At 44.8% G+C, this 27,450-nt stretch overlaps 1 protein-coding gene across 1 annotated transcript; it reads right to left on the reverse strand.

Moving 5' to 3' along the window:
* Positions 1-4,212: 4,212 nt before the first annotated feature.
* Positions 4,213-16,904, reverse strand: stas (Transmembrane protein stas). Its single transcript, XM_084602234.1, has 7 exons — positions 16,769-16,904; positions 13,039-13,168; positions 12,589-12,717; positions 11,390-11,483; positions 10,018-10,122; positions 8,559-8,697; positions 4,213-6,962 (listed from the first exon to the last, which is right to left on the reverse strand). The coding sequence occupies exons 1-7, from the start codon at positions 16,800-16,802 to the stop codon at positions 6,793-6,795; spliced, it is 801 nt and encodes a 266-aa protein (XP_084458360.1). The 5' UTR covers positions 16,803-16,904; the 3' UTR covers positions 4,213-6,792.
* Between the last annotated feature and the right edge of the window lie 10,546 nt (positions 16,905-27,450).

Consider the following 27,450-nt stretch of genomic DNA (forward strand, 5'->3'; position numbering starts at 1 on the left):
CAAGATATTTCTGAAGTCCAATGCGCGGGAAGGGTGAAAGGAGCTAGGGGCTGGCAGGCTGGCCGTCGAAGGGTCGAAGCACGTTCAAACGCGTGATGGCTTCGAGCTGCCCTGGGCGCTCACTTAATTTGTGTGCGTGCATGCGCGTGTGTGTGTGCAAAGGATGTTCGAGCAGGCTGGCCAATGCAGATAGCGCGGTTTTTCGTACCAGTGGGATATGGACTGCGATGGCCTAAGAGAGAGAGAGAAATAAACTTTATCAAGCGTCTTACTCTTAGCAAAGAACATGAAATTATCTGGAGTAGACTCCAAACAAACTCCTTTCCAAACCCGGTAGTTCTCTCACATATTTTCCCCAGCCAATTTTCTCCTTACTGCACAATGTGCGATGAGAGAGCTACCCTCAACCATATACTCTGGGGATGCAAGGAGGACCCCCTACCTCCAGAATTAGGAGAAATCTTGCATCCAGATGACTGGCAGACCCTGCTGCGCAGCTTGGACCCGGGCATACAAGACCGGATCCTCAAGCACGTCTATGAGGTCGCCAACTGGCTTGACCTGCTGGCCATCTAGTAGGGCAACGTAACTCAGCCCTATATAACTATCTGGCTAAATAAAGGTTTCTTTTCTCTCTCTACATATATAAAGTAATTGTGCGGGTGGTTCACCTAGGACCGGGAAAACATTGGCGAATACGGCCCTCCAGGCTTGAGTAGCAGCGGAGGGAGCGCTAAGGATTTGACTGCTTCTGTGCACACGCACTGGACTCTGTTGGCCGCTTTTGTACCTTAAGTTCAACCCCTTATGTAGAACATGTATAATTTTACAGCTTAACTCATGCGCTGGTACTCGATATATTTGCAGCCCCGAATACGGTCAGTATAAGTACCGTTGGACGTTTTGATTAAGCATACGCACAATCCCTGCAGTGTGTTAAAGGGCCACTGTCCACCCTCCGGTCGAAAATATTTTCTTCCCCGGTGACTGTGAGACTTCGCCCCTGGAACGCAAGGCCGCAAAATGTTTTTGAAAAGAGTAACTAATAACGCAGTTACAGCCACCGCAATCACCCGATTCTATCATGCCTCTCTCCTTCCGTTCCGTCGCAAAGGTTTTTCACTCTCCTGCCCGAGGTCGTTTAGCCTCCGCAATACAAATTCCCCTTCCTCCTTCGCGTTTGGCGGGAGGTGGGGCGTGGCTTTCCGCGAGCGCGAAAAAAAAAAAACGGTCGAGGGAGCGCGCGCCGCTGGATTCAATCTGGCCGTGGCGAGGGAAAAGCGCGCTGCGAGCGGTAGACACCCATCCTTCTCCCGTCAGTCAGCGAGACGGACCAATGGACGTCGTTCCCGATACGTACGTCGTTATCGGGGCCCGTCGGGCCAGCGCAGGGAGTGGTGAAGCTGGCTTCTCAAAGGAGAGCATGAGGGAGCTTTGAATTGTATTTTCGATGCTTTGCGGCGCGCGTGTCGCTGTAGAATTTTGCACAGACTATCTCCGGTACCTGATCGAAACACTGGGCTCTTTTTCTTAAAAGGGCCTTCCCTGGACAGTGGCCCTTTAAGAAGCAGACTCACGACTTCGAGTCCCTGCGTCGCTTTGATTAACCAGCCACCCCGCCAAACCATCAGAAGAAAAAGAACGAAAGCAAAGATTGCGAATAACGCACGGAATTGGCGCTCACTCTACATCCCCGCAAATCGCATCTTTTGACTGAGCAGCGCCAGCAGCGCGCCTCTCTCGAGGGGAAAAAACAAATCTCCACTCAGGACCTGCAAAAATATTCTTCACCTTTCCCTCCTATCAGCACGGGTCTTGAAGGAAAAAGGCGCCTCGACGTTACCCTGATGTTCAGGACAAGGACACCCAGAAAAGAGGTCTGAATCAGGAAAAGGTAGAGGAAGAGATTAGGCTGGCCAGGAATATGAGCACCAATGCTGGGCTGCTCTTCTCAAAAGGCGTCAAGCCTAAAAATGTTGCAGACGTTGAGAGTGGACGAGCGCTTTTGAAGAATGGACAGGAAAGGCTCGCAGCAGCACTGTCCGAGCTGGAGTCATCAAAGCAAGAGAAGAAACAGTGCCTTAAAGTGGGTTTTAAGAAGCAGCAGTTCTGAATTTCTACAGAGCTTTTATATTAAGACAGCTAGCTACCTTGTTTCCAAGGCTACATTGTTTAGAGTGTAGTTGTATATCTCGTTATGCCTTCCCTCTGAATAAAACCGGCTTTATTTTTAGCAAAACCTCCCGTTCGCTTAATTTGGGGTTTTTTAAGAAAAGGACAGCACTTACACTCATTAGAGCTTGAAACTTGTTTTTGCATGGCTATTGGTCGTTATGAACATCTGAGCAATTGGGTTCCAGAAATAAAACAAGCCTACTTTATTTAAGCGTCTCAAGATTTGAAATTTTTGCTACAAAATGACATTTTTCCTGCTACAAGACTTGAAATTTCCAGCTGTGTTCAGAAAGCACCTTCTGTCACATTAGCTAGTGTAATATGGCTCTTACACAAGTTTTTTTTTTTTACTGCTAAGCTAGCAAAGCTGAAAATTTGAGCTTTTTCAGCATATTTAGAATTAAACATACCTATCTCTAGTCATTCATCACGCAGCCTTTTGACATCCCTGAAAAGCTTGGATGCTAATAAAAATGTCAAAAATGTCTTCACCTTGTGCTAAAATAAACAAGACTCTTGCAGCTTTTCTCCAAGTCGATCGAGACTTCAGAATTTATTTTGCACCTCAGTTTACACCAATACTCAATCCACAGCACATCACCAGACTTCAGTGTGAATTCCTCTATATAAATGATAATTTTTAAAGACTACACAACATACTGAGGCACACAGCGCAAAATACAGTGTTATACAGACTCACATTAGTAACAAATTCTGAAGGAAATCTACACACAGTATTCGAATGTAAACAGTATCACAAGTAGGTATTTTGGCTTGTCAAAAACAGCAGCTATTGATATTTTAGAGCACCACTTCTAGTACTACCTACAAAAATCATTCCTGTGTGCAGATTGGTAGCCCAGCTTAGTATGGCAAAAAATATGCCACAGAAGAAGAAATCAAATCCAGGGAATGTCTTGCACATCAGTCAAAACAAGTCTTCACAAGCCATTTTTCCGATTTTCATTTTAGCTGGTTTGCTTCCTTCGTAGCAGTACTCGAAACTGCTTGTTATTCTCAACTTCTAAATAGCTATAATAAACTACCATCGTGACTAGCTTTGAAAAATATTAGCTACAAGGGTTAAAAGGCCCACTCCAGAATGAGCTGAATAAAATACTGTTCTATGTTCCTTAACAAGTGATGAGAAAAAGGAAGATATACAATGTGGCGGCTTGCAAAATGAACCCGCCTTATGTTCTGCTGGGTTTCCTCACTGAGTAACTCTTCTCACCGACAAACCACAAATCTGTGGTAAACAGAACTGCAATAGAAAAACCACTACACGCACGAAAAAAAAAGAAATTTGATAAGCTAGCTATACAAAATGTCGTATTTCTTTAAAACCACACATTTCTTGCACAAAAAACACTGTCCTGCTACTGACTGCAGCGTGTTAAAAAAAAGCTGTACTTTGAAAGTGCGTTTTTATCAATGCTTTCCTGTGCGTACAGATCGCAAACACTTTCCATGATTGCACATGTAATAATTTATCTCAAGCTTTAATCGCAAGGAAAGTGAAACTGGCGTCTAAGCCATCAAAACTAACAACTGAAACTCAAAGAATGCAGTTGTATCAAAAGCTGAGGTATTGCTGTGGGACACAGCCAAGGTGTTATAAGCTCTAGTTTCACAGCCTGCACATCGACAAATGTTTTGCTAGTTATACACACTACTTCATTTCTGGACTGCCATAGTTGTGCTAAGAATCGGGCTTTAGAACGCACTGAATAGGTCATCAAGGTGACAGTCACAGCAAAGAAGATAAGCCACAGCAGCATACATATTGCACAGCTGTTCAAGCAATGTGGTACAAATTTTGTTCAACACTTGAGCTTTGCCCCCACTTTTGAAGAAAACAGAATTTGGGGGGGGAAGGGGGGGGGGGGGGTGGAATAGCCCCAACATAATTCTCGCACAGCTGACAGCAAGGCATTATGGAAGAAGGTTTGCATATGACCACCTTCTGGAAATGTACTATTTGTGTCACAATTGTTGTACATAACTATTTCTTGAGTTGTAACAGTGCTTTTCAAAAGTTCCTGGGTCACTTTGTATGTCACTAAAGCTTGCTGAGCCATGCAAACAAAAGCGGCTGCTGTGCCTACGCCACATCACGCACTTCAGGCAGTTGGAAGCATGGTGTTGTAGACTCTAGGTTTCCGAGGTTTAAGAGGAAATCCAACACATGCTTCCCTCATTGAAAGTGCTGCCTGGGAGTTTCGAACACTACCGTTCATTATTCTGAACACTGGAAAATAACAAGACTACAGCTCGCATTAGTGAGAGGCAAAACTTGAACACAACGACGTAAGTACTTGAGCTTAAATTCACTTTTGCTTTTCTTGTCAACTCAGAAGCCAAAGCTACAGAGATGTGCACCCTCATTCAGTGAATATACGTGAAGTCTGAAGCATACTGAAGCAAAGATCTTCAGAGCACGTACACGAGAACCACAGGCATGGGTAAAGAAAACAGAAACATGTTCGCACTACACAATGAGACCTATGGTACATAGTTTCCGAGTCTTAGCAAATGCTAATGTATGTCCACTTGGTGACTTAGCACTTAGGCTGAATATATTGCTACCATTTCAAGCGTATGGATGCTTTCCCATCTGTGTCACATCATCTCATATTCTCAGTTATGCCCAACCTGCATTATACAAGCCCAGTAGGAGCTACTACAAATGCCTGACTTACCACGATTCTAGCAATAAAAAACAGCTATAGTATTGTCAAGCTAACAAAATTCAAAAACTGTCTTGTACGCAAAGCCTACAATGCAAATGCTATGTTAAATATTGCCAGCACATGGAAATGTTTGGACTGCGGTCACTTCACCTCGAATGCCAGTTACTCCCCTTTCCAGAAGACCGCATTCAGATATCAAGTTACTAAATTTACACTTTGACATGCCGATTACTTTTGTTGTACTTTGATGCAGCATCCCTTAGTCACAACTTTCCTGAAGCTTTTTTTTTTGCTCACACTGTTACATGTTATCTTAGTGGCCACAGTAAGGGTAGCATCACTTATCTCTCAATTCACCTACTGGTCATGACCTGCAGCTCATATATGTTAAGACAAGCTATGGTGACAAATTTACTTTGCCTCTGAAGTGCTTGTAGGCTACTGTGTCTTAACATATATGAGCTGCAGGTCATGACCAGTAGGTGAATTGAGAGATAAGTGATGCTACCCTTACTGTGGCCAATTCACCTACTGGTCATGACCTGCAGCTCATATATGTTAAGACAAGCTATGGTGACAAATTTACTTTGCCTCTGAAGTGCTTGTAGGCTACTGCGTCAAACAACTATTCCCACTATCCATGCAGTTCTCTATCGGATGTCTAATAGCAGTTGGAGGCAAACACTTTGTTTCACCCATATGCTTTAGAGTAACTGGAAAACGTCAAATGTCTAAATCAAATTCACAACGCTCAACACTGCACTCAACAATTTTCTTGTTTACAGCGTGTGCCACAAGCAAAACGTTGGTCGACACATGTTAGAGACAGTGCAGACGACATTTCCCGCAAACCCACTGCCATGCCTAAATCAGGTGAGGATGGGGTGAGCAGAAAAGAGAAACGAGGTCACAAAAGAAAATGCAAATGTACAATCCTGGCTATAAGAAGACAAAAGGAAAACAAAACCTTAACTAGTGGAATACTGTTGACTTTGATGAAGTGGAAAAAAAAGGACGTATACCGCAGAAAAGCAGCTGTGGAAGAATACTGCAGAACAAAGCAGTAACAATGCTCAGGGCAAGATCATATCGCACGAGGTTTTAGAGGAGGAGAGTAAAAAACTTACTCGACATGCAGGAATTAAAAAGGAGCATAAGGCTAACCATGATATAGGAGTGATGTGGACAAAAGTCTACAAGGCCTGTATGTTGGGCTTTCGAAAATATAGAAGTATCTGAATGAGAGAAAAAACAAACTGTACACAAAGGTTGCAAAGGACAATTGGAAGCATACACACAGCAACCTAATGTGAGCTGCGGTGGCGGCACACCTTGCAGCTTCTGTATACCGAAAGAAACACACAAATGCAAAAATGAAAATGTATAAAAAAAATTAATCATAATAACATGACAGCTTTTGCTAGTATATATGTTTTCTTTCACTACAGTTTCTTGAAAGCCATAAGTTTTCCAAGTAACCAATTTTGAGGACTGCAAATTGAGCACAACGAAGAAGCTTTGTGGTTTAGAACATAAACCAGGAATGATAAAGGTTTTGCCACAGATGCCTCAAGGTTACCTGTCAAATGATAACTTAATTACATATTTTCTTCTCCGGTGCTTAAAAAAAAAGAAAGATACTGTAGGAGCCAAGTATGATGAAAGTACACTGCATAAAGAGAGTAACAAAAGTGGAAAGCAATATATCAAATCATCCCAAGATACGAACTGAATGTGTATGAAAGCCTTTCACACCAAACCCTTACAATGAAAATAAAACTGAGAGGACTATGGTAGAAAGGAGGAAGAGGGGGGGGGGGGGGGGGGGGGGGTCATCACAAAGAAAGAAACAACAACACAGAGTTTGGGTGCGTACGCCAGCAGGAACAATGCGAGGACATGTGTGTCCGTTTCGAGAGGTCCACTAGAGCACTTTCTGCTTGAGCTTGCCCTTGAAGATCACTGGCACCAGTGACAGCACGGCAAAGCCAGCCAGCAAGGTCACCGACCACCAAGAAATCGCGTCTCGAGATGACGTAAGCTGATGGAGCGTAGTGCCAGCCTGGATGGCGACAAATGATGGCGGTGCTACGCCTGCATGGTCAAAAATAGGTTGATATCCTGTAAAGGCAGCTGCAACGAAGAGTACCACATGATGTAGCCTTTCATCAACTTAATGCATGACGTAGACTATCCCTCACATGTTGTACCTTTTCTGTTTGTTTGCTTTTTGTGTTTCTATTAATACTGCAGGTTCTTAAATGCTTTTTGACTGTGGTACCGGGCGATTTTTGCTCTCGCCTTCTGCCCATCTCTTGCCTGGCAGCTGAAATAAATGTTTTGTGCGTCATTTCCACTCAGCATTCAACGTTCTCATGACCATGCCACAGGCCTGTTTGTGATCAACAGTTCAAAGTACTACGACGACCTTACTCAAATCTTGTGGCTTGAAAATCACCTTCCTTTCAATGTTTTGCAATGTGTAACACAGCCCATTAAAAATAGGTTCCAATTGAATGTAGCAACTTCGTAAGCACCAATCCCAAATTACAAGAGAACAGTGGCGAAAATTCCGGAGAAAGCCCAACATTGACTTTGAAAGTGATACTAGTTCATTGCAAAAGCTAGAACTTTGCAACTGTTCAGAGGTAGGCATTGTTTGACCCTTGCGTGTACTGATGCGGCACGCACAACCTTTATTTTTTTTCGTTTTGATTGTATTACTTCACTGACAGTAATTGTACAGTGTGATTTGCACTTTTGCTGAAACAAGCACTGGGTGCTCAACTAGTGACCACTGACAATACACTGGAAATAGCCAGCCACTGTAGGGTCTTAAGTTGAAGGAAGTTGAAGCTGAAATGTCGTAGCCTTTCTGTGCTTCAAAACTTTCTTCTCCTGACAACACTAAGCATGAGCAAACATGAAATTAGCCCGCTGTGTTTTTTTTTGGTTCCTATCTTCTTGAAATTAACACAGTAAGAAACCCTATGTAATTGTCCAGATACCCTCGGAAGGTTCAAGGGTGACTTAATATTTTAGCTTTAGATCACTTTTCTGTTTTATTATAGTACTACTGCACTGCCTCTTTTAGCTACCTTAATTATACCACAAGCATGGCTTTTTGACCAAAGTCCGAACCAGCCTTAACTTTTCAATCCTGATTCTGCACAGGATTCATCATTTCATAAAAAGCACTGTCTCAAAAAAGAAAAAAAAAAAAAAATCAGAGAAAGAGAATGAGAAACCTACCTCCTGTATGCCGCCAAAGTTTCGTTTTTCCTATAACCCATGCTACCATTATCAGCATTTTTCTCTCTCTTCTCTAGAAGCAACATGCCTACCTCAGTTGGAAACAGACAGTCTGCCCTGAGCTAGCGTTTGCGCCTATTCGTTCCCTCAGTTTGGATACCGGACAGCACACTACCAAATTAGGGTACAGTTGACTGGCAGTAAAAATGCAACAGTTTTGACATCTACGGTCTCCCACATTGCAATTTAAAGAGCACATAACACGCGACTGCTCCAGGTGAGCACCTCAAAATTTGATTTTCAGCAATGACCAGCTCATTAATCAGCATGAAAGGAATTTGCTGGTTACTATGTGCATTTTCCAGCATATCCATGCTGCTGTAAACACAGAGGAGGTAATGTTTATGAGTGACATCACCACATCCAGGTATTGCTCACCAAAAAATGTGCCTAGAAAGAATGGGGCTATAGGCACGTCTATCACAGGTGCTGCGATGTTGATGAACCAGTTGGGCACAAACGGCGTCACACGCAGGAAAATCATGTAGTTGAGAAGGTTGTCCCTGTGGTTGCCGACCTGCACATCGTGCACAAAAGACAGTGTACAGACAGACAGACCCAGACCCACTTTATCAACAGTGAGCGTCTGCTACACAATGAAAAAAAGAATAAAGCCATTTAAACATAGAAACTGCTAAAGTTGCTGCCATTATCATCATCACCATCATCATCGAAAGCAGCAGCCAGGCAATGCTCATGACAGAGTAAACCCACTTCCCAACAGACTTCAAATGCACCTGTGCTGTTCCAGCCGCAGACATCTTGTCTGCAAGTTCCCTAGCTTTATTTCGTCACCCAGTTCCGGCTGCATTTGCTTTTATTTTCCTTCCTTTGACATACACTATGACGCAGAAGACCACCTATTATCTGTTCTGTGTATGAAATTTCCAGCCCTAGCCTGCCAACGTCACATGACAAGTCATCAGCTCATGCTTGCTTTACTCCATGCTGTTTTCTGCAACGTCCAATTACATCACTGTTTCCGATTAGGTCAAGCGCTGTGGACCTCCACTCGTCCCAGATATTTCCCGCCTGAATTCTTTCTCAGCTTCAGATTGCTTCAGGTTTGTAGGAGAATTGCTGCCGAGGAGGCTTAAGAGGCTATCAACAAGCAAACGCTGCACAGAACACAGACAGCCAAGTCATTTGTGCCAGGAGAGCATACCGCAGATATGAAAACTGTCTCAAGCAGCAAAGTGGAGCTTGCCAGTGCCATATCAGAGAATGGTGATATTCAGCAAAGAGCCTAGGATGCATCAATAACGAGACTCGAGGATGGAGCTGCAAAGCCCATCATGGCAAGCGAGAACTGCGGGCAGGCAAAACTGATATCATGCACTTGTTAAAATGCATCAAACCTTCGCCGCAGACGCTCTTACTGAACGGCACCCTTTCCACAAAGTAAGGATGATGCTTTATGCAGGCTATATCAATGAGGAACTGCAGTTTCATTACAATGCAGCCCACCTGACTCCTTTGCAGATGCAGCCTGCTGCCATTGTCATGGCGCATGCAATTAAATGCACGTGATCTAGAAACGCAAACACAGCATGGTGACATGCAAATAAGCTCCCTTGCAGCAGGACAGTGGGCCTCATGACACATCACACAACGGAAAAAGAACTGCTGCGTATACACCTTTGCATTTTAGGCTCCCTGGGCGCTACCATATTGTTTACTGTACAGTCGTGTACGCCCCGCGCAAGCACTGTGGAAGCTGCAGCAAAACCGGTTCGCGACTGTCCAGAGAGGAGGAATTTCGACAACTTCCTCGCCCAAAACAAAGGTCTATAGTAGAATCAAAAGAATGCAGCCTGGCAGACTGCGACACTCATACCTGCTCAGACCACTTCATGGCCCTGGAGGGGAAGTACTTAAGCACGAGCTTCCTTCCCACCAGGTACGAAAAGAAGTAGCAGAATGACGCCCCCAATGCAGAGCACTGTAGAAAACAAGAACGGATCAGAGCCCTCAACAACTTTTATGTAACATGCCTGCAGCACAGCACATACAAGTTCTGCAGAAGCAGGTGTTGATATTTTCCCATCAACATATGTTCTGCGATGTAGTAAACCTTTCCGATGAGCTAGTTGGTATATGATACTTAAGAAGTGCTGTGCGCTGAAAAGACGACCATAGGAAACACAGAGAGAAGATAGGACAGAAGCGAAACTCACAACTCTCTGCCATGTATCCCTTTCAGACACAATGGTGCGTAGTCGGAATGCAGGTTTCTGCATTTTTCCTGAAAAGAACACTTCCTTCAAGGCACACCACCCTGTCTCAGCATCCATGACAGCCTTTCCCAAAGCATCCAGGTTCACATCAGCAAGCAGTTTTAGGACGGCACGTTTTTGTTTTACAGGTTCGAGCTTGACCGAACCAAAATTTTTCTTGATGGCTTCCACAGCTTTTTTTTCTTGAAAAGTTCATTCGGCATGATAACAAAGCCACCTTCTTTGTCACCCTCCAGGACTGCAAGATCATTCGCCTTCATAAGCTTCTGCCCTATCCCCTCTCAGTGTTTCCTATGATCGTCTTTTCAGCACACAGCACTTCTTAAGTAAATGTTCTGTAATGTAACATAGACGAAACGACACCAGTGCGCAGCAGCCACTATGGCTGTGGACCAAGCTTATGTTGTGATTGCTTAATGTGAAAGGTTGAAGAATAAGGAACGTAAACAAGAACGAGGTAAAATGTATAGACCACAATTTCCTTGTCCCAGAGTGGTTATTACTACTACCTGTCATCATTTTTGGGTATTCGAATTAAACAGGACACTTAACAATATGCAGGACACTTTGTTTAAGATTCCTTTATGAATTTTTAGTAGCTTTGTGTATTCACTTTTTTTTTACTACTGCAATTTTGTTTCAAAAACTTATGCACACTGAGTACAGCAGGTGCAAACTCTGATCCTCCACAAGCAGGACTCCTTCTAAATGCACACCCGTGCGCAAAAGCAAAGAGAGCACACAAATAGCTATGATTACACTTTTTCTTTTTATATTTTACCTCCATCAAAAAATGGCCGCCGGGACCAGAATCACACCCGACCTTATGGTTAGCAGCCGATCACTGAGCCACCACAGTGGGTGGGCATAAAGGGAAGAGGCGCCATAGGCCAGGCAGGAATGCGGATACTTTTTTACCACTTGGTAATCTTTTAACACGCGGAAGGACATAAAAATATGAGCGAAACTTACAAGGCACACCAGAAAAAGTGCCATAGGGAATGGAAACAGGAAACCGGAGAGAATACTGAGGAAGATGGAGCCCGGGATGGCAAAGGACTGCAGGCTGTATGGACACAACGTTGTCAGGGGCAACAACATGTTTTTGGCATAAAAACAAAATGAGAAACAAGAAAAATGGCAGTGTAGCGCAATAATCGCTAACAAAAAATTGTTATGATGGTCACTTCAACATCAGCAGTTTAAAAAGCATTAGCTTGATCACTGTGCACAGATAAACAGAAGTGCTAGTACTGTAATCCAATGCCACTGGACGGTGCAAGACGCTGCAACTACTCAATAACTCTCCAGGTTGGATACCCTGCCCAGCACAAATCCCTTCACAGCGACATCGCCCAAGCTTATTGTGAAATGTCAACCTCTGCAATCGAGAGCCAGAGGATGGCAATCACTTGCAGAGAGGAAGTATGCAGCTCTGAGGTGCTAAAGAAATGCTGGCCAGCACTGCACTCAAGGAGGGACGTGACAGTTAATACTATCTTATTATTATTATTATATTATTTATGCATGAAATAAAGCAAACTTAGCAAATTTATGAAAATTCTTATGCTCCTTTCAGAAATGCACTTTACTCTGAAGCAAGATCGCATATTTCTCGTGTAATTACAATTAGGACCGTCATGAAGTAATCCCTGGGGTATTACCAAATTAGAAAGAAAGAACACAAGTTTTAGATGCCAGCATGCTTACAAGGGCCTGTTGTGAGCAATAAAGTTATTAGACTAAAAAATAAGTCAAAATTTATAATGCATGTGCATGCCAACTGGCATGTGAATACATGTAAATTACAAACTTTTTTTTTCTTTTACAAAAATCAGTTCGAAAACATATTACAGCCACATATAGAGAAATTAGGAGCTTCAACAAACTTTTCAAGGTTCTGAAATGCCGCAGGGATGAGATACAGCCCTTACAAGAAAAGTAAGAGCTGAGAAGGTCAACCTTACTGTTTATTCCCACCTTTTCTTTGTTTATCACCTCATATGCTTTTGTTGGGTTTTTAGCAGCAACAAGGTCATATTAAGGAGAATCATATGCTACCACTGGTATATGCAAATTGAATATGAAAATAAGCTTTACCCAACCCTTGCCCGAGTTTATGTGCACGTGTGGAAAATTCACATTAAAGAAAAACTGCTTTAAAAGGATACAAAATGTATGTGACAAAGAAACCAGATGTGACGGTGAAGAAATAACGGTCCGTGTATCTGTTGAGCACCTGTCCCAAGCCCTTGGCATCTTCTATGTCTCTTGGTAGCTTGATGTGCTGCTTTTCAGATCTACAGCATAAAAAAAATGTGCAATACCATCAATGGCCAGAAGAAGCATTTCTATGGAAAGCAAATAAAGAAAGTGAAAAATATACCCTACTTTCACCCAGAAACAGGCTACCCACCCACCTTAAAAGCTAGAAGGTGGAAAACCCACACACTAGCTACATACATTATGTACAGCATAAACTTGAGATGACTGTAAATATAACCATCTTAAACAAAAAAATATGCTTAGCTGTATGCTAGCAGCTGAACATAAGCACTTCAATAACAAGTAGTCACAAATTGCTAGAGCTGACTACCTCGCCAAGTGGAATTCATACTTACGGTTCCAGCTTTGGAAAATTTAAGTAGACTAGAAAAAGGCACAGTAGAGAAGAAAGGAATATCATCACAAGGATGAGGAATGCTCGACTTGTGCTCTCTCTCCCATGTTTCAAAGGCACTGTCACACTCTCTGCAAGGAAACAAATAAAACAAGTCATTATCAAGAAACAATGATTAAAGCGCAGCTTTACTGGCCATTGCACCTTTGAGCCCAATGAATGCAACAGCATTAAAGGGGGACCCCTTTTAACTTTGTTATCTTGTTCTATGGGGATATTTGCTTTTCTACATGGTAGCCACGTCGCTGTTTTCTGAAAACGTTTTTCTGTAATTATGTCTTCATGTGAGACTACTAAAAAGAAACTTGTGATCCCAAAGAAACATACATAAAAAAACGTTAGAAATGAGATCCATATTTCAAGCCACGTAGCAAGAGGCCTGCGTGCTCCTAAACAGCGTACCTAGACACGTACAAAAAGCACAGCCACTGCAGTGTAAATCAGCCAGCAAATAATTTGAATGAGAATAAAGTCATGTTGCCCACCATGAAAACCATTTTCTCAAGTTTTCTATTCATCAAACAAAGCAATTACATGATCAAGGTCCAGAGAAGACACTGCTGCTTCAATTAGCTAACACAAGCATTTTAACCAAACCACTGCAAGTCTGTTCTTGTCATCATTACCTTATCCTCAAACAAAACATGTGGCTCACACTAAAGAAGTGTAACTGAAATACAAAATGTGCTGGATGATCATGTAGTAATTATTTCTCTCCAGTTCTTACAAATGCACAAAAGTAACTTTTAGTTTTTGCTTTCTCAGTTCTTGCATGAAATTTGTCTTTGTTTCTTTAAAGACGCTAGTCCTTTTCTTTGCCAAAGATCTCAGTGTAGCTATACATAATCTAAAAAGTGTGTTATCAAAGTTATTTATTTACCACCAGTAAGGTATTATTACTATTACCTTAAGAAATCATCCTGGCACATAATAAAAAAGTATGCTACCCATTTTTTTTTTCTTTGTGATGATATATTTGCGATAGTAAAATGCATAAAGCTAAATTCATTGCAGGAATTCAGAGGTCACACACACACTCATAATCTTGTGAGCATAGCTACAATGCTATGAGATCTGGGAGGCAGAAGTTGCATGCTGTTAATTTGAAATTTAGGGGCCGTTAAAGCTTCACGTTAAAGGAGTATGGACACATCATTTTTGAGTTTGTGTTTATCTGTAATGATGCGTAAGGCATTACTGTACATGAATCGCCTCATGATATTCGCTTACGGGTTATAACAGAATTTCTTTCTCATCAGTTTCGGTTTCAACCGTCGAGCAATGCCTGTGACATCAAAGTCAAGTCTAGGTGACGTGAGGGATGATAAAACCTATATAATCGTTCCTGTCTCCTTTTAATTAACCAGGACACTAAAACCAGCCTGCCTCAAGGGCAGGAAATACAAAAGGTGAATAGTCAGGGATTATATTGCTGTTTTTTCATGCCGCGCGTGACCTAGACTTGATTGTGACGTCACAGCCATCGCTCGGCTGCTGAAACTGAAACTCGCGAGAAAAGGAAATTCAATTAAAAATTACTCAGCAGTCGTAGGCAAAAACCGTGAGGTGATCCATATACAGTAATGTCGTACGCATCACTAACAAAAAGAAAAATGCGAACAAAATTTCGTGTCTATAGTCCTTTAAGAGTAGACGTAATAGTGCCTTTTCAAGGTTTTCAAGGTAATAGTGCCTTTTCAAGGCAGTGCCACTGCCTTTTCATTACAGGAATATTCTTTTTTTTTTTGTTTAAGTTGGCTTTTGGAGAAAGGAAGGCACAGTACCGATCTTAGAGGAGATACATATATTGTTTGTTCAAATCCCTGCTGGAACCTAGCCTTCGAAGTCACTACCAGATGTATGCCAAATGGGAAGCGAAATGGTATGATACTGCATAAAAAACTGTTGCATCCCAATTTTGATGCGAAATCATGTGCATATTGCCTCCAACACCGTTTTTCTCAATTCTGTGTTACGGCAACACCTTCTCAACCGATCTACCTGCATACACTTGATGTAACACAATTTCCGGTGAAATCAACACAGTACCAATGCATAAATAGCGATATTTTCCTGCCTGAACAAATAAAAAAACAAAGCAGTAAAAAAATAACACACACACACACACACACACACACACACACACACACACACACTAAAAACATCAAGATATGGCTACAACTCTATCCCATGTCGCAAATTTTCATACAGGCTTCTCAACTGATAATTTCAACCTGCTGAACACAAAGGATGTATATATATGTGATGAATCTCTAGTTGCTGTTACTATTGTTCAGAAAATGATTTTTATGCATAATAAAACTTGTGTTTATACATGAAAATGCACATGCTGAAGTAACCCTTGGTTGGTTGGTTGGTTGGTTGGTGAGGTTTAACGTCCCAAAGCGACTTAAGCTATGAGAGACGCCGTAGTGGAGGACTCCGGAAATTTCGACCACTTGGGGTTCTTTAACGTACACTGACATCGCACAGCACACGGGCGCCTTGCTTTTCGCCTCCATCGAAAAGCTGCCGCCGAGGCTGGGATTCGATTGGCAGGGGAAAATGCGCACTGCAAAAAGCCTACAGAGTGACCATAACTAACCACAACAGTCACTACACAATAATCGTATACAGCAAACTTCGTTTTATTCGCAGCAAACTTTTCAGAATCTGCAAGCAAATTCTGAGAAATACTGCACTAATGAAAATGTGGCTGTGAAATGTCCATAATGCCTATGCCGCCGCTCTTTTCTCATAGGGTTGCGCAAAAACTGATTTTGCAGACTAAGTTGAGCGGCTAAATGTTTGGAGGAGAGCGACAGCAAGGATAGTTCTAATACGGTAATCCTTAGTTGCTGACCCAAGGTTCGGACGGCGCGACGCTCATTTGTTTAGTCAATCAGTGGACCACGACCAATACGAAGTTTTTCATTTTTCTTGATTCTTTTTTGAGCGACAAGGTCCTTGCGAAAGCACTATAAATAAATTGGCAGCAATGTGGGACGCTCGACAGCCTCACTGAATACGCGACTTGAAGGCCTAGGGCGACCTGAAGAATCAACACCTGTTTCCCAGCAATACGTCAAGCTGCGCTCTAAAGTCAAAGCCCGATCAGTTTTCCGAAACTACAAGCGGTACTCCCCGCGACGCTTAGGCTCGCCAGCTGCGAAGCCTGTACATATGCATTGGGTGAAAAAATTTCACTGCAAGGCTACCCTGTCCTGGATTTTCATTTAAAACATGAAATTACACCCTCATGTCAAAGGCGTTATACAGGTCGGCAAAAACATTTCATTCAAAGGAGCATGTCTCGAATGCAGACGGAATACTTGAGACGGAAATTAAGACAACGAAACCAGCTGCAGCGGCGCAAGTAAGCAAAGGTCTGGTGAATTTATCTAGGAATTAACTGGTCGTATAGTTAAAACGCATAAATTGTGACGTCTTCACATCGTCGAGCTACGTAGAACCATAAATTCACCTAACCTTGAAGCACAGCGTCACAATGGGTTTATTCCAGCTGTGGCCAAGTTGAGAATAAATTAATCAAGGTTGGGCATAAAAACAAAGTAAACAGGTGTGCGCGAACAAACAGCATGGATACTTATGTACAAACAAAGTACGTAGCGAAGTTCAGGAACATGAATAAAAACATTTCAATAACGCACCTTGCTTCACACTCGCATCACACTCGGCTGCCATTTTTCACAAGCAAATTTCCTTGTTCCCCCTGGCGGTGAACAACGTTAACAACGTTGGGAACCGCTCTTTTGAACAAATCAAATACATATCTGAATATGTCAGAGGGCACTAAAAAAAACATTGAGCGAACTGCCGTTATGGAAGCTTTCCACACTAGAGATTCACAAATTTCTAAACGTGTCGAAACCAGAACCTCTGCCAGTTTGTTTTCTTTCCGCGTGTCGTCTGCAGTGAGTAGGGGCGCGATAAGAAGAATCGCAACCCTTAAAGAAAAAAGTTTGCACGAAGCAACATAGCTCTCTGCTAGACAGAGTAAAATTAGTAAAACCAAATGTCCAAATCACTAGCAACTCGGAGCGTGCGTACAATGTACAGTTTTGCCTTGCGCTGTTCGCGCGGATCAAGTAAGTTATACTCGGCTACGACGAGGAGTGAAGTACCCCGTTGCTGACCGGAAAGAAAAAAAAAAAATGTTTGAATTAATTATGCGATACAGTCTGCAACCATTAAGTATACTTGTCCACGCAGTTTCATTTTCTTTTATACAGTAGAAAGCAACGCGAATATATTGAAGCACTAGTGGTGAGACGCGTGCTCTGCGTGCGTCAACTGCCCCTGCAGCGCGCTTGCATTGACTGGCATTGTACACTTACAACGGAAGCGCCGATCTTCACACTTTTCAAAGCGTGTGAACGCGGCTGCAGACATCGATTAATCAGAGTCACATATTCCGAGTTTGCGTCGTTATCGAAGTGTCGCTGTCTCACGTGACCTAGAGTCCTCTGATTAGTGGAAACGCCGGAACATGATGTTGCCACCTCTTCCGGCTCAGTAGTAGCAACACCCGGTTTCGGCCTTTTGACCAATCAGATCACTCGAGATCACGTGAGATAGCGATACATCAATAACGACGCAAACTCGGAATATGGGCCAGAAAGTCTACTAAAACGTGAGTATTCGCGGTGACTTACTTATTTCCCAAATATGTTTGAACATCTATCTGGCACAATAAACATGCACATAATTCTTCTCTGGTATAATAATATAGAGCTGGCTGCTCTGTAGATTTTATGGCATTTTGCAAAAATTCCACATCAGATAAGATTGAATGCTGCCATGGAGACAACAAAACGTGCGCTGAAGCAAATTTTGAGCGTAAAGACACATTCAATGATTGAAACAAAATTTGAAAGATACAAGTTTCACACTTCAGCAGTAGTTGAAATATAATTTTATTTTAGTTTGTCATGCCGCGGTTAATTTATGTCGTTCACACACACACACACACACACACACACACACACACACACACACACACACACACACACACACACACACACACACACACACACACACACACACACACACACACACACACACACACACACACACACACACACACACACACACACACACACACACACACACACACACACACACACACACACACACACGCGCGCGCACACACACACACACACACACACACACACACACACACACACACACACACACACACACACACACACACACACACACACACACACACACACACACACACACACACACACACACACACACACACACACACACACACACACACACACACACACACACACTTGAGAATATATTAAAGTAATACAAGAACACGCATCGAAAATACTGCAGTACTTATAGTATATATATATACAGTGTTTTGAATATTTGGGGGCTGGGATTTGAAAAATTCCTCTGCAAAATCTACTACCCCATTCCAGCTGAAATAACGTTCACAAAGTATCAGAATATCGTCTACGTTATCTGATAAGTGGTTCAACATCGTTACTTGCCTAGATTTTCCGAAATTGAGGAAAAACTGCTCTCGGTGGCGTGCACAATTTTCGCAGAAGAGAGTCGAAAAGTTGTTTTGACATAGTTGGCGCGCTTGCCTCGCTGCCCGACAGATGACGCACCATGTCAAAACAACTTTTCGACTCTCTTCTGCGAAAATTGTGCACGCCACCGAGAGCAGTTTTTCCTCGATTTCGGAAAATCTAGGCAAGTAACGATGTTGAACCACTTATCAGATAACGTAGACGATATTTTGATACTTTGTGAACGTATATTTCAGCTCGAATGGGGTAGTAGATTTTGCATAGCAATTTTTTAAATCCCAGCCCCCAAATATTCAAGTCCCTGTATATATATATATATATATATATATATATATATATATATATATATATATATATATATATATCTTTATCGAAGCGGCAGCAGTCGCAGTCACTGCTGCCGCTTCGATTTCGGCTCACTTCCGCGCTTAGTAAGCTTCTCGGAAACGGGATAGTTTGGCTTATTGTTCGATGATCTCGGCAGCCTGTCTGGCACGGCTGCGGTCTCTGTCTTTAGCTAGAGTGGTTCCCTCTACGCCACGCTGCTTAGTAGATTCAACCGACACTACATTCGCGGACCTCGCACGAGTGGCGAATATGTGTATGGCGTATTTACCTAGGTTAAATGAAAGACCGGTGCAGTTAAATTTCATGAAGACGACGATGTTCGCTGTACATAGCGAGAGTGTGTTGCAGTTTTACACGAGGCGTGATCGGCTGCGGTGATAAAATAATGCTCTCGCGCCTTGGCTAGGGAAACTGATCTGTTCCTTCTGGCGGTGGAGTTCGAAACTCAGTTGTGGCAGGGTTTTTTGCGGCACAGCTATGGCGAGACGCAGATGGTACTGGCGCATGCGCAGTACCAAGCTTGCGCAGATGATTGACCCTGGAGAATGAGGGCGATGATTTTTTTTGCTGCACAGCGCGAGAGTTCAAGTATAATGCTAGGCACTATAGTTCAAGGTTGCGACGCGCGTCTTTCTTTCTCCCTCTTTTTCTTTCTTTCTTTTCTATTTTCTGCTGTACGCACGAGGCAGCGGAGGTGGCTCAGCTACAGAGCCAGTAGTAGGCCCGTGCAGTTTCTTTTCCTGGTGTGGCTGTAGGAAGAAGGAAAAGAAAATGCACGGGCCTGCTACTGGCTCTGTAGCTGAGCCACCTCCGCTGCCTCGTGGGTACAGAAGAGAGAAAGTAGAGAAGAAAGAAAGAGAAGAGGGAGAGAAAGACGCGCACCGCAATAGCCGTTGTCCACCACCGAAACGGTGGCAGGCGCAATGACGGCCTACGACAGATGAAAACTGACAGGCTAGCCGCCGCCGCAAGCGGCGGTGACCCACCTGTCCCAGCCTCTTCAGGGGAGTACAGCCTCCCTTCTTCCTATAGTCGTAACAACAACGACCACCTGGGAATATTTAACGTCCACTGACATATATCGCACAGTAACGGACGCCACTTCGTTTCGCCTCCATCGAAACGCAGCCGCCGACGGTCGGGATCGAGCCCGGGCACTCCGGCACAGTAGTCGAGCGTCTTACCACTGCACCACCGCGGCGGGGCTGGCGACAAATGTATATTATTGAATTACTTCTATTAGTGAAGCATTAATCCGGAGGTTTAGAGTCTAGAGAAATTGTATAACATTTGTATGTCCTCTTCGTATAGGTGTGCACCGAAGAGTGAGGCAGATACTGCGTTTTTCCTTCCCCCCAAGTAAACCAACTATATAATTTTAACCTACTTTAGTTTATATGGTTTAACGTCCAAAAACGACTCAGGCTATGAGAGACGCCGTAGGGAAGGACTCCGGAAATTTCGGCCGTCTGGGTTCATTAACTGAAACATCGCACAGCGCACATATGGGCCTTGTAAACTCTGTGTAAATTGCTAATTGTTGCATATAGGAAAGGAAATGAGCAGTATCTTTCGCACTTCTCTTTAGACACCTGATGGATGGGTGTACGGACGGACGGAAAAACTTTATTGTCCGACAGATACAGGGGAGCCACCTACAGGTAGTATAGCGGTAAGCTGGGATAGTTGGTTAACGTTTTCCACGCAATGAGCTACTGCGCTAAAAAAACACACGGACTAAAGGAGAAGTTGTGGACAGGACGTGCGCAGACTCACGACTGAATTTTAATGGCTGAAAGAATAACATATATACAGTGAACAAAACGACAGCATCATGCCTCGAGGCCACCCAAATGCATATTAGCGCTGCCGTCACATGTTTGCGACCAAATACTTCACCTCACAATATGCAAGTGCAACCGAAGGATCGCTGATACAATCACGCGCTCTCTTCTTGATAGTTATACTCCTCGAAAAGCTCTCGTGTGCGACTGTCCCCATGACGGTACAAAACCCTCGTATTCTCTAGGAGCGGAAGTCACACCTTATTTGTCACTTTTTTGCAAGCCCTACAATGTTTTGTCACGTTGGAATACTCATCAGGTGACAGATTGCTAGAATGTTCCTGTAAACGAATATTAATACAACCCGACATATATGTCTGCGCGACATATACACGCCCACAAGAAAAATGAATTTCTCACATCACAGCGCGTACGCAGGGAATATACCATGACTTGTGGTTATGGCAGACAAATGCACTAAGAATAGGCGTCTTTTGATTTTTTTTTTCAGCACACGAGCACATAAACGGCCCATTTTCAAGGGCGCAGAAAACAAAACTTTGACCCCATAACGTTGCGCAACATTCTTCAAATTGTCTTTTTGTTCACAGTATATATGTTATCCTTTCAGCCATTAAAATTCAGTTGTGAGTCTGCGCAGATCCTGTCCACCACTTTTTCCTTTGTCCGCTTGTTTTTTAGCGCAGTCCCCCCCCCTTTGTGGAAAAGATGACCTACAGGTCACCTCCCCCCATCCCGCTTAGAGAACGGCCGTTAGCCCTTGAGCTTCGGTGGCGTCTTTGGAGAGTCGTATAAGTTCGAATTGAGTCCCCAGGTCGGAGCTGAACAGTAGTGTCTCCCAGTGTTCAGAGTTTTTAATGAATTGACTCATTTGTGAAGCCTGAGTGCAGTTACAGATCATATGATTTAGATTGGCCCCACCATTACATTTTTTGCATTTGTAGGAGTATTATCCTTCGTAATAGAAGCTGCATAATTGGAGGTTTGGAAATGAATTAGTTTGAAGTCGTCTTCAAACAGATGCCTGTTGTTTAGCAAGCGATTTTTCCGCAGGTGGGTCAGTCTGGCAAACCTGTAGTGCTGCAAAATTTCTCTATACTTGAAGTAGCCTGTCTTTCTTCGGGAAACCAGAGGTGAAACGCTCGGCTGGACCGGAGCGATCAGCTCGGAAAGTAAGGCCTTGAGCTAGTTCATGGGCTTCCTTGTTCCCAAAAGAGAGGCGTAAGCAGGAGTCCATAATATGTGAGTTTGTTTAACAATTTGGATGTTACGCAGAATTCACTATAATTTGCCTACCAATTTGGATGCAACGTAGAATTCGCTCTGGAAATACTTTTTTCCATCAGAAAGCACGTGCGCACGATTCCGCGTTCGATGGCCATCAACGCATGGTTGACGGCGACATGGGTGACCCCCTTCACGACCCTAGTCTGGACGAACGGGTCTGAGCTGGCCATCGCATTCCTTCCACTGCTCAAGAATCACACGCACAATATCCGCAAGCGGCGTCGCTATGCGGCACTCCCATAAGCTATTATTGGTTACCAGTTCCTGGCACCATCTGCACTGCGTCGAAATCTCCTCATGATATACTTTACTCAGTACTAATGGAGTGTGGAAAGACCATCTAGTCTGCGATCTTCTCCAGACGCATTCCTACGCCTTGACCAGCTTCTTGTCCGGGGACGGGTAAATTCTCCATTCCAGTTTATAATAGTGTGTAATTTCGTGAACGAACACCAGCCCATCTCTTGCAGACTTCCTCGAAACGGCCGGCTTGCTTGCTGCAAAACGTTTTATTTCTTACAATCAAAAAGGACGCATGAAGGCGAAGATGGTGAACGTCAGCGTCAGTTTGTCAGCAGTCCCATAGTCCGGCCGCCGCAAGTGCAATCCGTCTCGCGAGCACCATGGGCCAAGGCCTTTTGGCCCCGACCGACGAGCACCCGAGGAGGAAGGCCTCTCAAGCCTCTAAAAAAAAGGGGGGGGGGGGTATGGGGGGAAAATTGGTACTGAACTGGTACGCCCGCACCATGTGGGATAAAGAGCAACGACTCTCTTCACAGTACGGATATTAGGGTCACATTTGGGTCGTAGCGAACAGCCTGGACCGACACCAGAAGGTGTTGGTCTACAGCTGTCACAGAATGCCATCTTCGGCCTTCGGCAGCCTCTTTGCCGGAGGTGGGTACAATTGGTGCCGACCTTTGCAATCGTCAATAATTTCTCGGAACCGCAGCAGTTGGCATAGCTCGTCATCGGGATATCGGAGCGTGGGTGCCCGGAGAATAAGCACGCGGACAGCGGCGTTTGTTGCTTCGTTCCCTGGTAGTCAGTTCTTGACGGGCCGACGCCCACACGATGAGCCTATGCTGGGCCTCCACGTCGCGGACTGCAATGTATAGCAAGCGGTGAGCCAGTGTGCCTACCTCACCGCACATATAGCTTTCACAAGCGAACCTCGAGTCGGTGATGACAGTTCGGCATTGAGGGTCAAAAACCGCAAGTGTAAGTGCGACTTCCTCGACCCGATGAGCGCTTTCGGCTCGTAAAGAAAGCCCATTGACATGTGCGTTGCGGTGCACCATCACCGCCGTACACAGTAGCCCGAACGCGCCGGACTAAGCACATCGACGTGGTAGACTCCTGGTTTGAGCTCTGTTTAGGGTGCAGCTCCCGCGCTCGAGCTATGCGACGGTCCTCGTGGAGGTCCGGATTCATATTGCATAGGACAGAGTCCCAAACCTTCTATCGCCAACCCTCGGGGATGCGGATAGTTTCGTCCTCCGGAACACAATGTGATGGCTCGTGCCCGTTCGCGAGGCGCGGACGCCGGTCAGTGACTCATGGACACTGCTGACCCTGACACACTTGTGTCGAGTGGCCCAACTCTGGGCATGGCCATATTTGGTGCACGTGCACGAGACGCCGGTCAGTGACTTATGGACAGCCACCGACTGCTCCCCACCTGTGAAAGGCCGAAAGGGCAAAAGCCGCGGGGGAGCTAACAAAGGCAGCCGGTGGCCGCGGAAACCGATCAACCCGTGATGGCTCGTGCACGTGCGTGAAGCCGCGGGCGCCGGCAGTGACTTATGGACAGCCACCGACTGCACCCCACTTGACAGCAATGTGATCACTCGAGTTATTTAAAGTGGTCCTGGGTCCACACTGGACATTAGGAGATGGAGGCACAGACTCGGGATATAATTTTAAACATATTGTAAGGTTATTAAAACAACTGGATCGGGTTCGCTTATAGCTGGCCGTCACTGGGATGCGTCGCTGCGTTGGCGGGGTGCTGCACGGGCTCCGAAGAAGGGCTGGGTGTTCGTCGGGTGTATGTAAAAACGTCCCCGGAAAAAACGTCCCCGAAAAACACGTCCACCTAAAGAAGCGGCAACTAGGAAAAAACGTCCCCAAGGCCAAAGCCGGCCCTAAAAAAGATTTCTTCCGGAATGTACATGAACAAAAAACATATTTTATGTCATTCTTTCTTGGCTTTGAGTTAAATGTAATCATCATTTGGAACCTGCGTCCTCTGGGGGCCCGAAATGTTTACAAGAACTGTGTAAAAGCATGGTGATAGAGTCATCTGGCTCTTTATACGTTGCGAGGTTCCGAGCTCCGCAGCTCGTTAAGCAATCATATATGGCAGGTCTAATAAGTTTGGTAACACTGCCCACTTAGAAATTTAAGGTACAAGCGGATCGGCGTATGGTAGTTTCAGGGAACTGCCCAAAGTAGAAGACATCACTAGAATTACTTTCCAGACCTTCTGGTGACGAGGTTCAACTGCGTTCTTCTGATGCTGGTGTAGAATTGTGATAAGGGTGATGATGGTATAAGCAGAACGAGGCTTAACCGGTCGTGCATCATGGACATGTTAAAGCATCGCTCCAAGCTTCTCCGGTAAAGCCGGTGGTCAGCTCCACTTTTCCCCGCAAACAAAGTGAAGACGAGGCGCTGTCACTGGTATTACCACTGCCATAATTTTTTTTTTCATGAATGCCCGCATCAGTTCGATGTTCGCGTACAATTCTAAGCCGACAAGTGAAACCGCAGTAATAATGTTAACATGAATCATTCATCGTTGCAGCTCGCCACGGGGAAACGTAGTGTTATAGCGCAATACTTCAGCCCCGTTCGGGGACATTTTTTCCTACTTCGCCAATAGGGACATTTCTTCCGGGGACGTTTCTTCCGGGGACATTTTTTCCGGGGACATTTGCTCCGGGGACATTTGCTTCGGGGACGTTTTTTCCGGGGACGTTTTTACCGGATCCCGTGTTCGTCACGGCCAGGTAGTGGAATGCCAAGGACTGCCGCTGCTTCTTTGTTTCCAGCTGGCGGGGGGATGAGTTGCCAGGCGTGGAAGCAGGATGACAGGGGCCGAACTTTGAACGGCGGCTAGACCCCGGGCTCGCAAGTCGTGGCGCAGCCCCAGTCCCTGTTCGTCTTCTGTCCGACCGTCGCATCCGCTGCCTGCGATCCTCGCTTCGCTCTCCCGTTCACCTCCTCTTTTTAAGCCCTTTCGGTCCTTTCACAGGTGGGGAGCAGTCGGTGGCTGCCCATAAGTCACTGACAGGCGCCCGCGCGGCCTCGCGCACGTGCACGAAGCGTCTGAGTGTATTTGCGTTGCAGAGCTGTTAGTTATCTGCTAATACATCGTATCCCTCAGAGCAGGGAGTTAGGGATGAGAGCTGTCCGAAATTGTGGCCACAGAGTAAGCTTGGCTTGACTTGCGCTTACGGGACGCGTGCGTGTGGACAGTAAGTCGGAGTACGCAGTGGTCGCTACCAAGAGTATTATTAAGGTTCTCTCAAGTAGCGTGCGTCATGGACTTGGTGAAGGTGAGCTCAGACAGGTGTCGCGAGTTACAGATCTTGTGTGTATAGGGAAGTTTGGCTCTGCGAAGAGTGTGATTTGGAGTTGGGACATGTGTTCCGACAAACGCCACCCTCGGGGTTCATCCTTCCGGTAACCCCACATCGTGTGCGGTGCGTTATACTCGCCCAGTTGCACGAGTAGTGCCTTAGCTGCCTTAGTTTACCCAAACCAGTTTGGGGCGCCATCGGCGGAAAGTAGTTGGCGAGGATGTACATACAAGGATTGATTATGTCGGCTCAAAGGAAGGATTTGTAACATGGTTTATTTGATGTTATCTGTGGTGAGCTCGAGGTCACGTTGTATAGCGGCGTGCGACTTGTGAATAAGGATGCAAGCGCGAGTGTGGGTCTGATAGGTGCGGTAACCCGAGAGGCGCATCTCAGGTACTGCTTCCTGGAGAGCGAGAACTAGTGGGGGATCCTCCAAGGTGTTCAAGAAGGTCTTCACTGCAGAACTACGGCCACCCCTGAGAAAACCAATGCATTATGCTAAGCGGCTCGAGTTTTGATTTGCGTGGATGAGGTGTCCTAGCCATGGCGAGACGATACGGTGGCTTCAGAGCTGTCAGGCTGTTCACCTGCTCGGCCGGCGAAACTTCGAGAATCCTTGTGAACCGCCTCGTTATCAGTGTTTCCAGAGTGTACGTCCCAGTACCCAGACAATTTCCGCCTCCCTAGGCCCTCGTTCCGTGTCTATAGATTTGTGTGCCTCCTTTGCCCTCGTCCGTATTAATTTGTGAATCATGTACAGTCGCGAGAAAAAAAAATGTTAGCACAGATAACCGGCGATCAGAGCTGCGATATCTCACCACGCGGCACTGCGGAGGCATGCCTATCGAACCTTTCTCATCTTTGCAGCACTGGGGTGGACGGCAGAATAAATCTTTAACAAGCGTGCCATCGTCAGAGCGTCGAAGTGCCACCATTACGTCATTGTGTATGTGAAATTTCTCTCTATCTGAGTCATTAGTACCAACGAAGGCGTGCACTTTGTTAATTTTATGTCAGCAAAAATAAATTTCGGCGATCCCAAAGTTTCATTATGCACTTCAGTGGAACATGCGCACAAAACAGAAAGTAAGAACATGGTGTTTAATATCCCAAAGCGATTCAGGTTAATTATGAGAAACGTCGTAGTGAAGAGATCCGGAAATTTCGACCACCTGAGATTTCTTAACGTGCATGCACTATATCGCTTCTTACCCACGCGGCAGACTGCACCCAAGATAAGCTCACTACGTCACAAAGAAATAGATGGTTAGCTAACCCATTTGTCACCTTTCTTGCTAATATGAAACGCCTCGTGGATTTTCCTTTGCAGCTGCATACCTCCCTGCTTATGACACGTAGGTCATAAGTTTGCTCGCACTTGTAACGCTTTCAATGTGTTGCCAACCCCCCCCCCCCCCCCCCCCTCCATCTCCCACTCTTGTTAACCCGTTAAAGACTCGACGCAAGTGCGACGTTCTCGGAGCAGTTCGTTCAGGCAGTGTATTGACTGCATTAGACAGCATTTTTTCACACTGAAGTGCAATGCGGTGCCTTTTTGCAGGGGATGATCTTGCATACATGGATTATGGTGCACGCTGGAATTTTCTCTTCATGGACAGCTTTGTACATGCGCACCAGTTTCTAAAACCATATTTACTATCAAGTTTTTTTAGCCGATGCGATAGCTGATGCATATAAAGGATAGGTACCCTCTGCACTCCTACAGCCCCTTTTCAGCTGCCAAGCC

This window comes from Amblyomma maculatum, chromosome 4 (genome assembly GCF_055883805.1).
Source record: "Amblyomma maculatum isolate TAMU_Amacu chromosome 4, ASM5588380v1, whole genome shotgun sequence".
Classification (NCBI taxonomy): domain Eukaryota; kingdom Metazoa; phylum Arthropoda; class Arachnida; order Ixodida; family Ixodidae; genus Amblyomma; species Amblyomma maculatum.

Bases quoted from the DNA above. Each gene is read 5' to 3' on its own strand.
- stas (XM_084602234.1), bottom strand. From the start codon at position 16,802: ATGGCAGCCGAGTGTGATGCGAGTGTGAAGCAAG. The intron at 13,169-16,768 runs GTGCGTTATTGA...GTTTCCTTGCAG, and splicing joins TGATGCGAGTGTGAAGCAAG to AGAGTGTGACAGTGCCTTTG. The intron at 10,123-11,389 runs GTAAGTTTCGCT...TGTTTTCTACAG, and splicing joins CACTTTTTCTGGTGTGCCTT to TGCTCTGCATTGGGGGCGTC.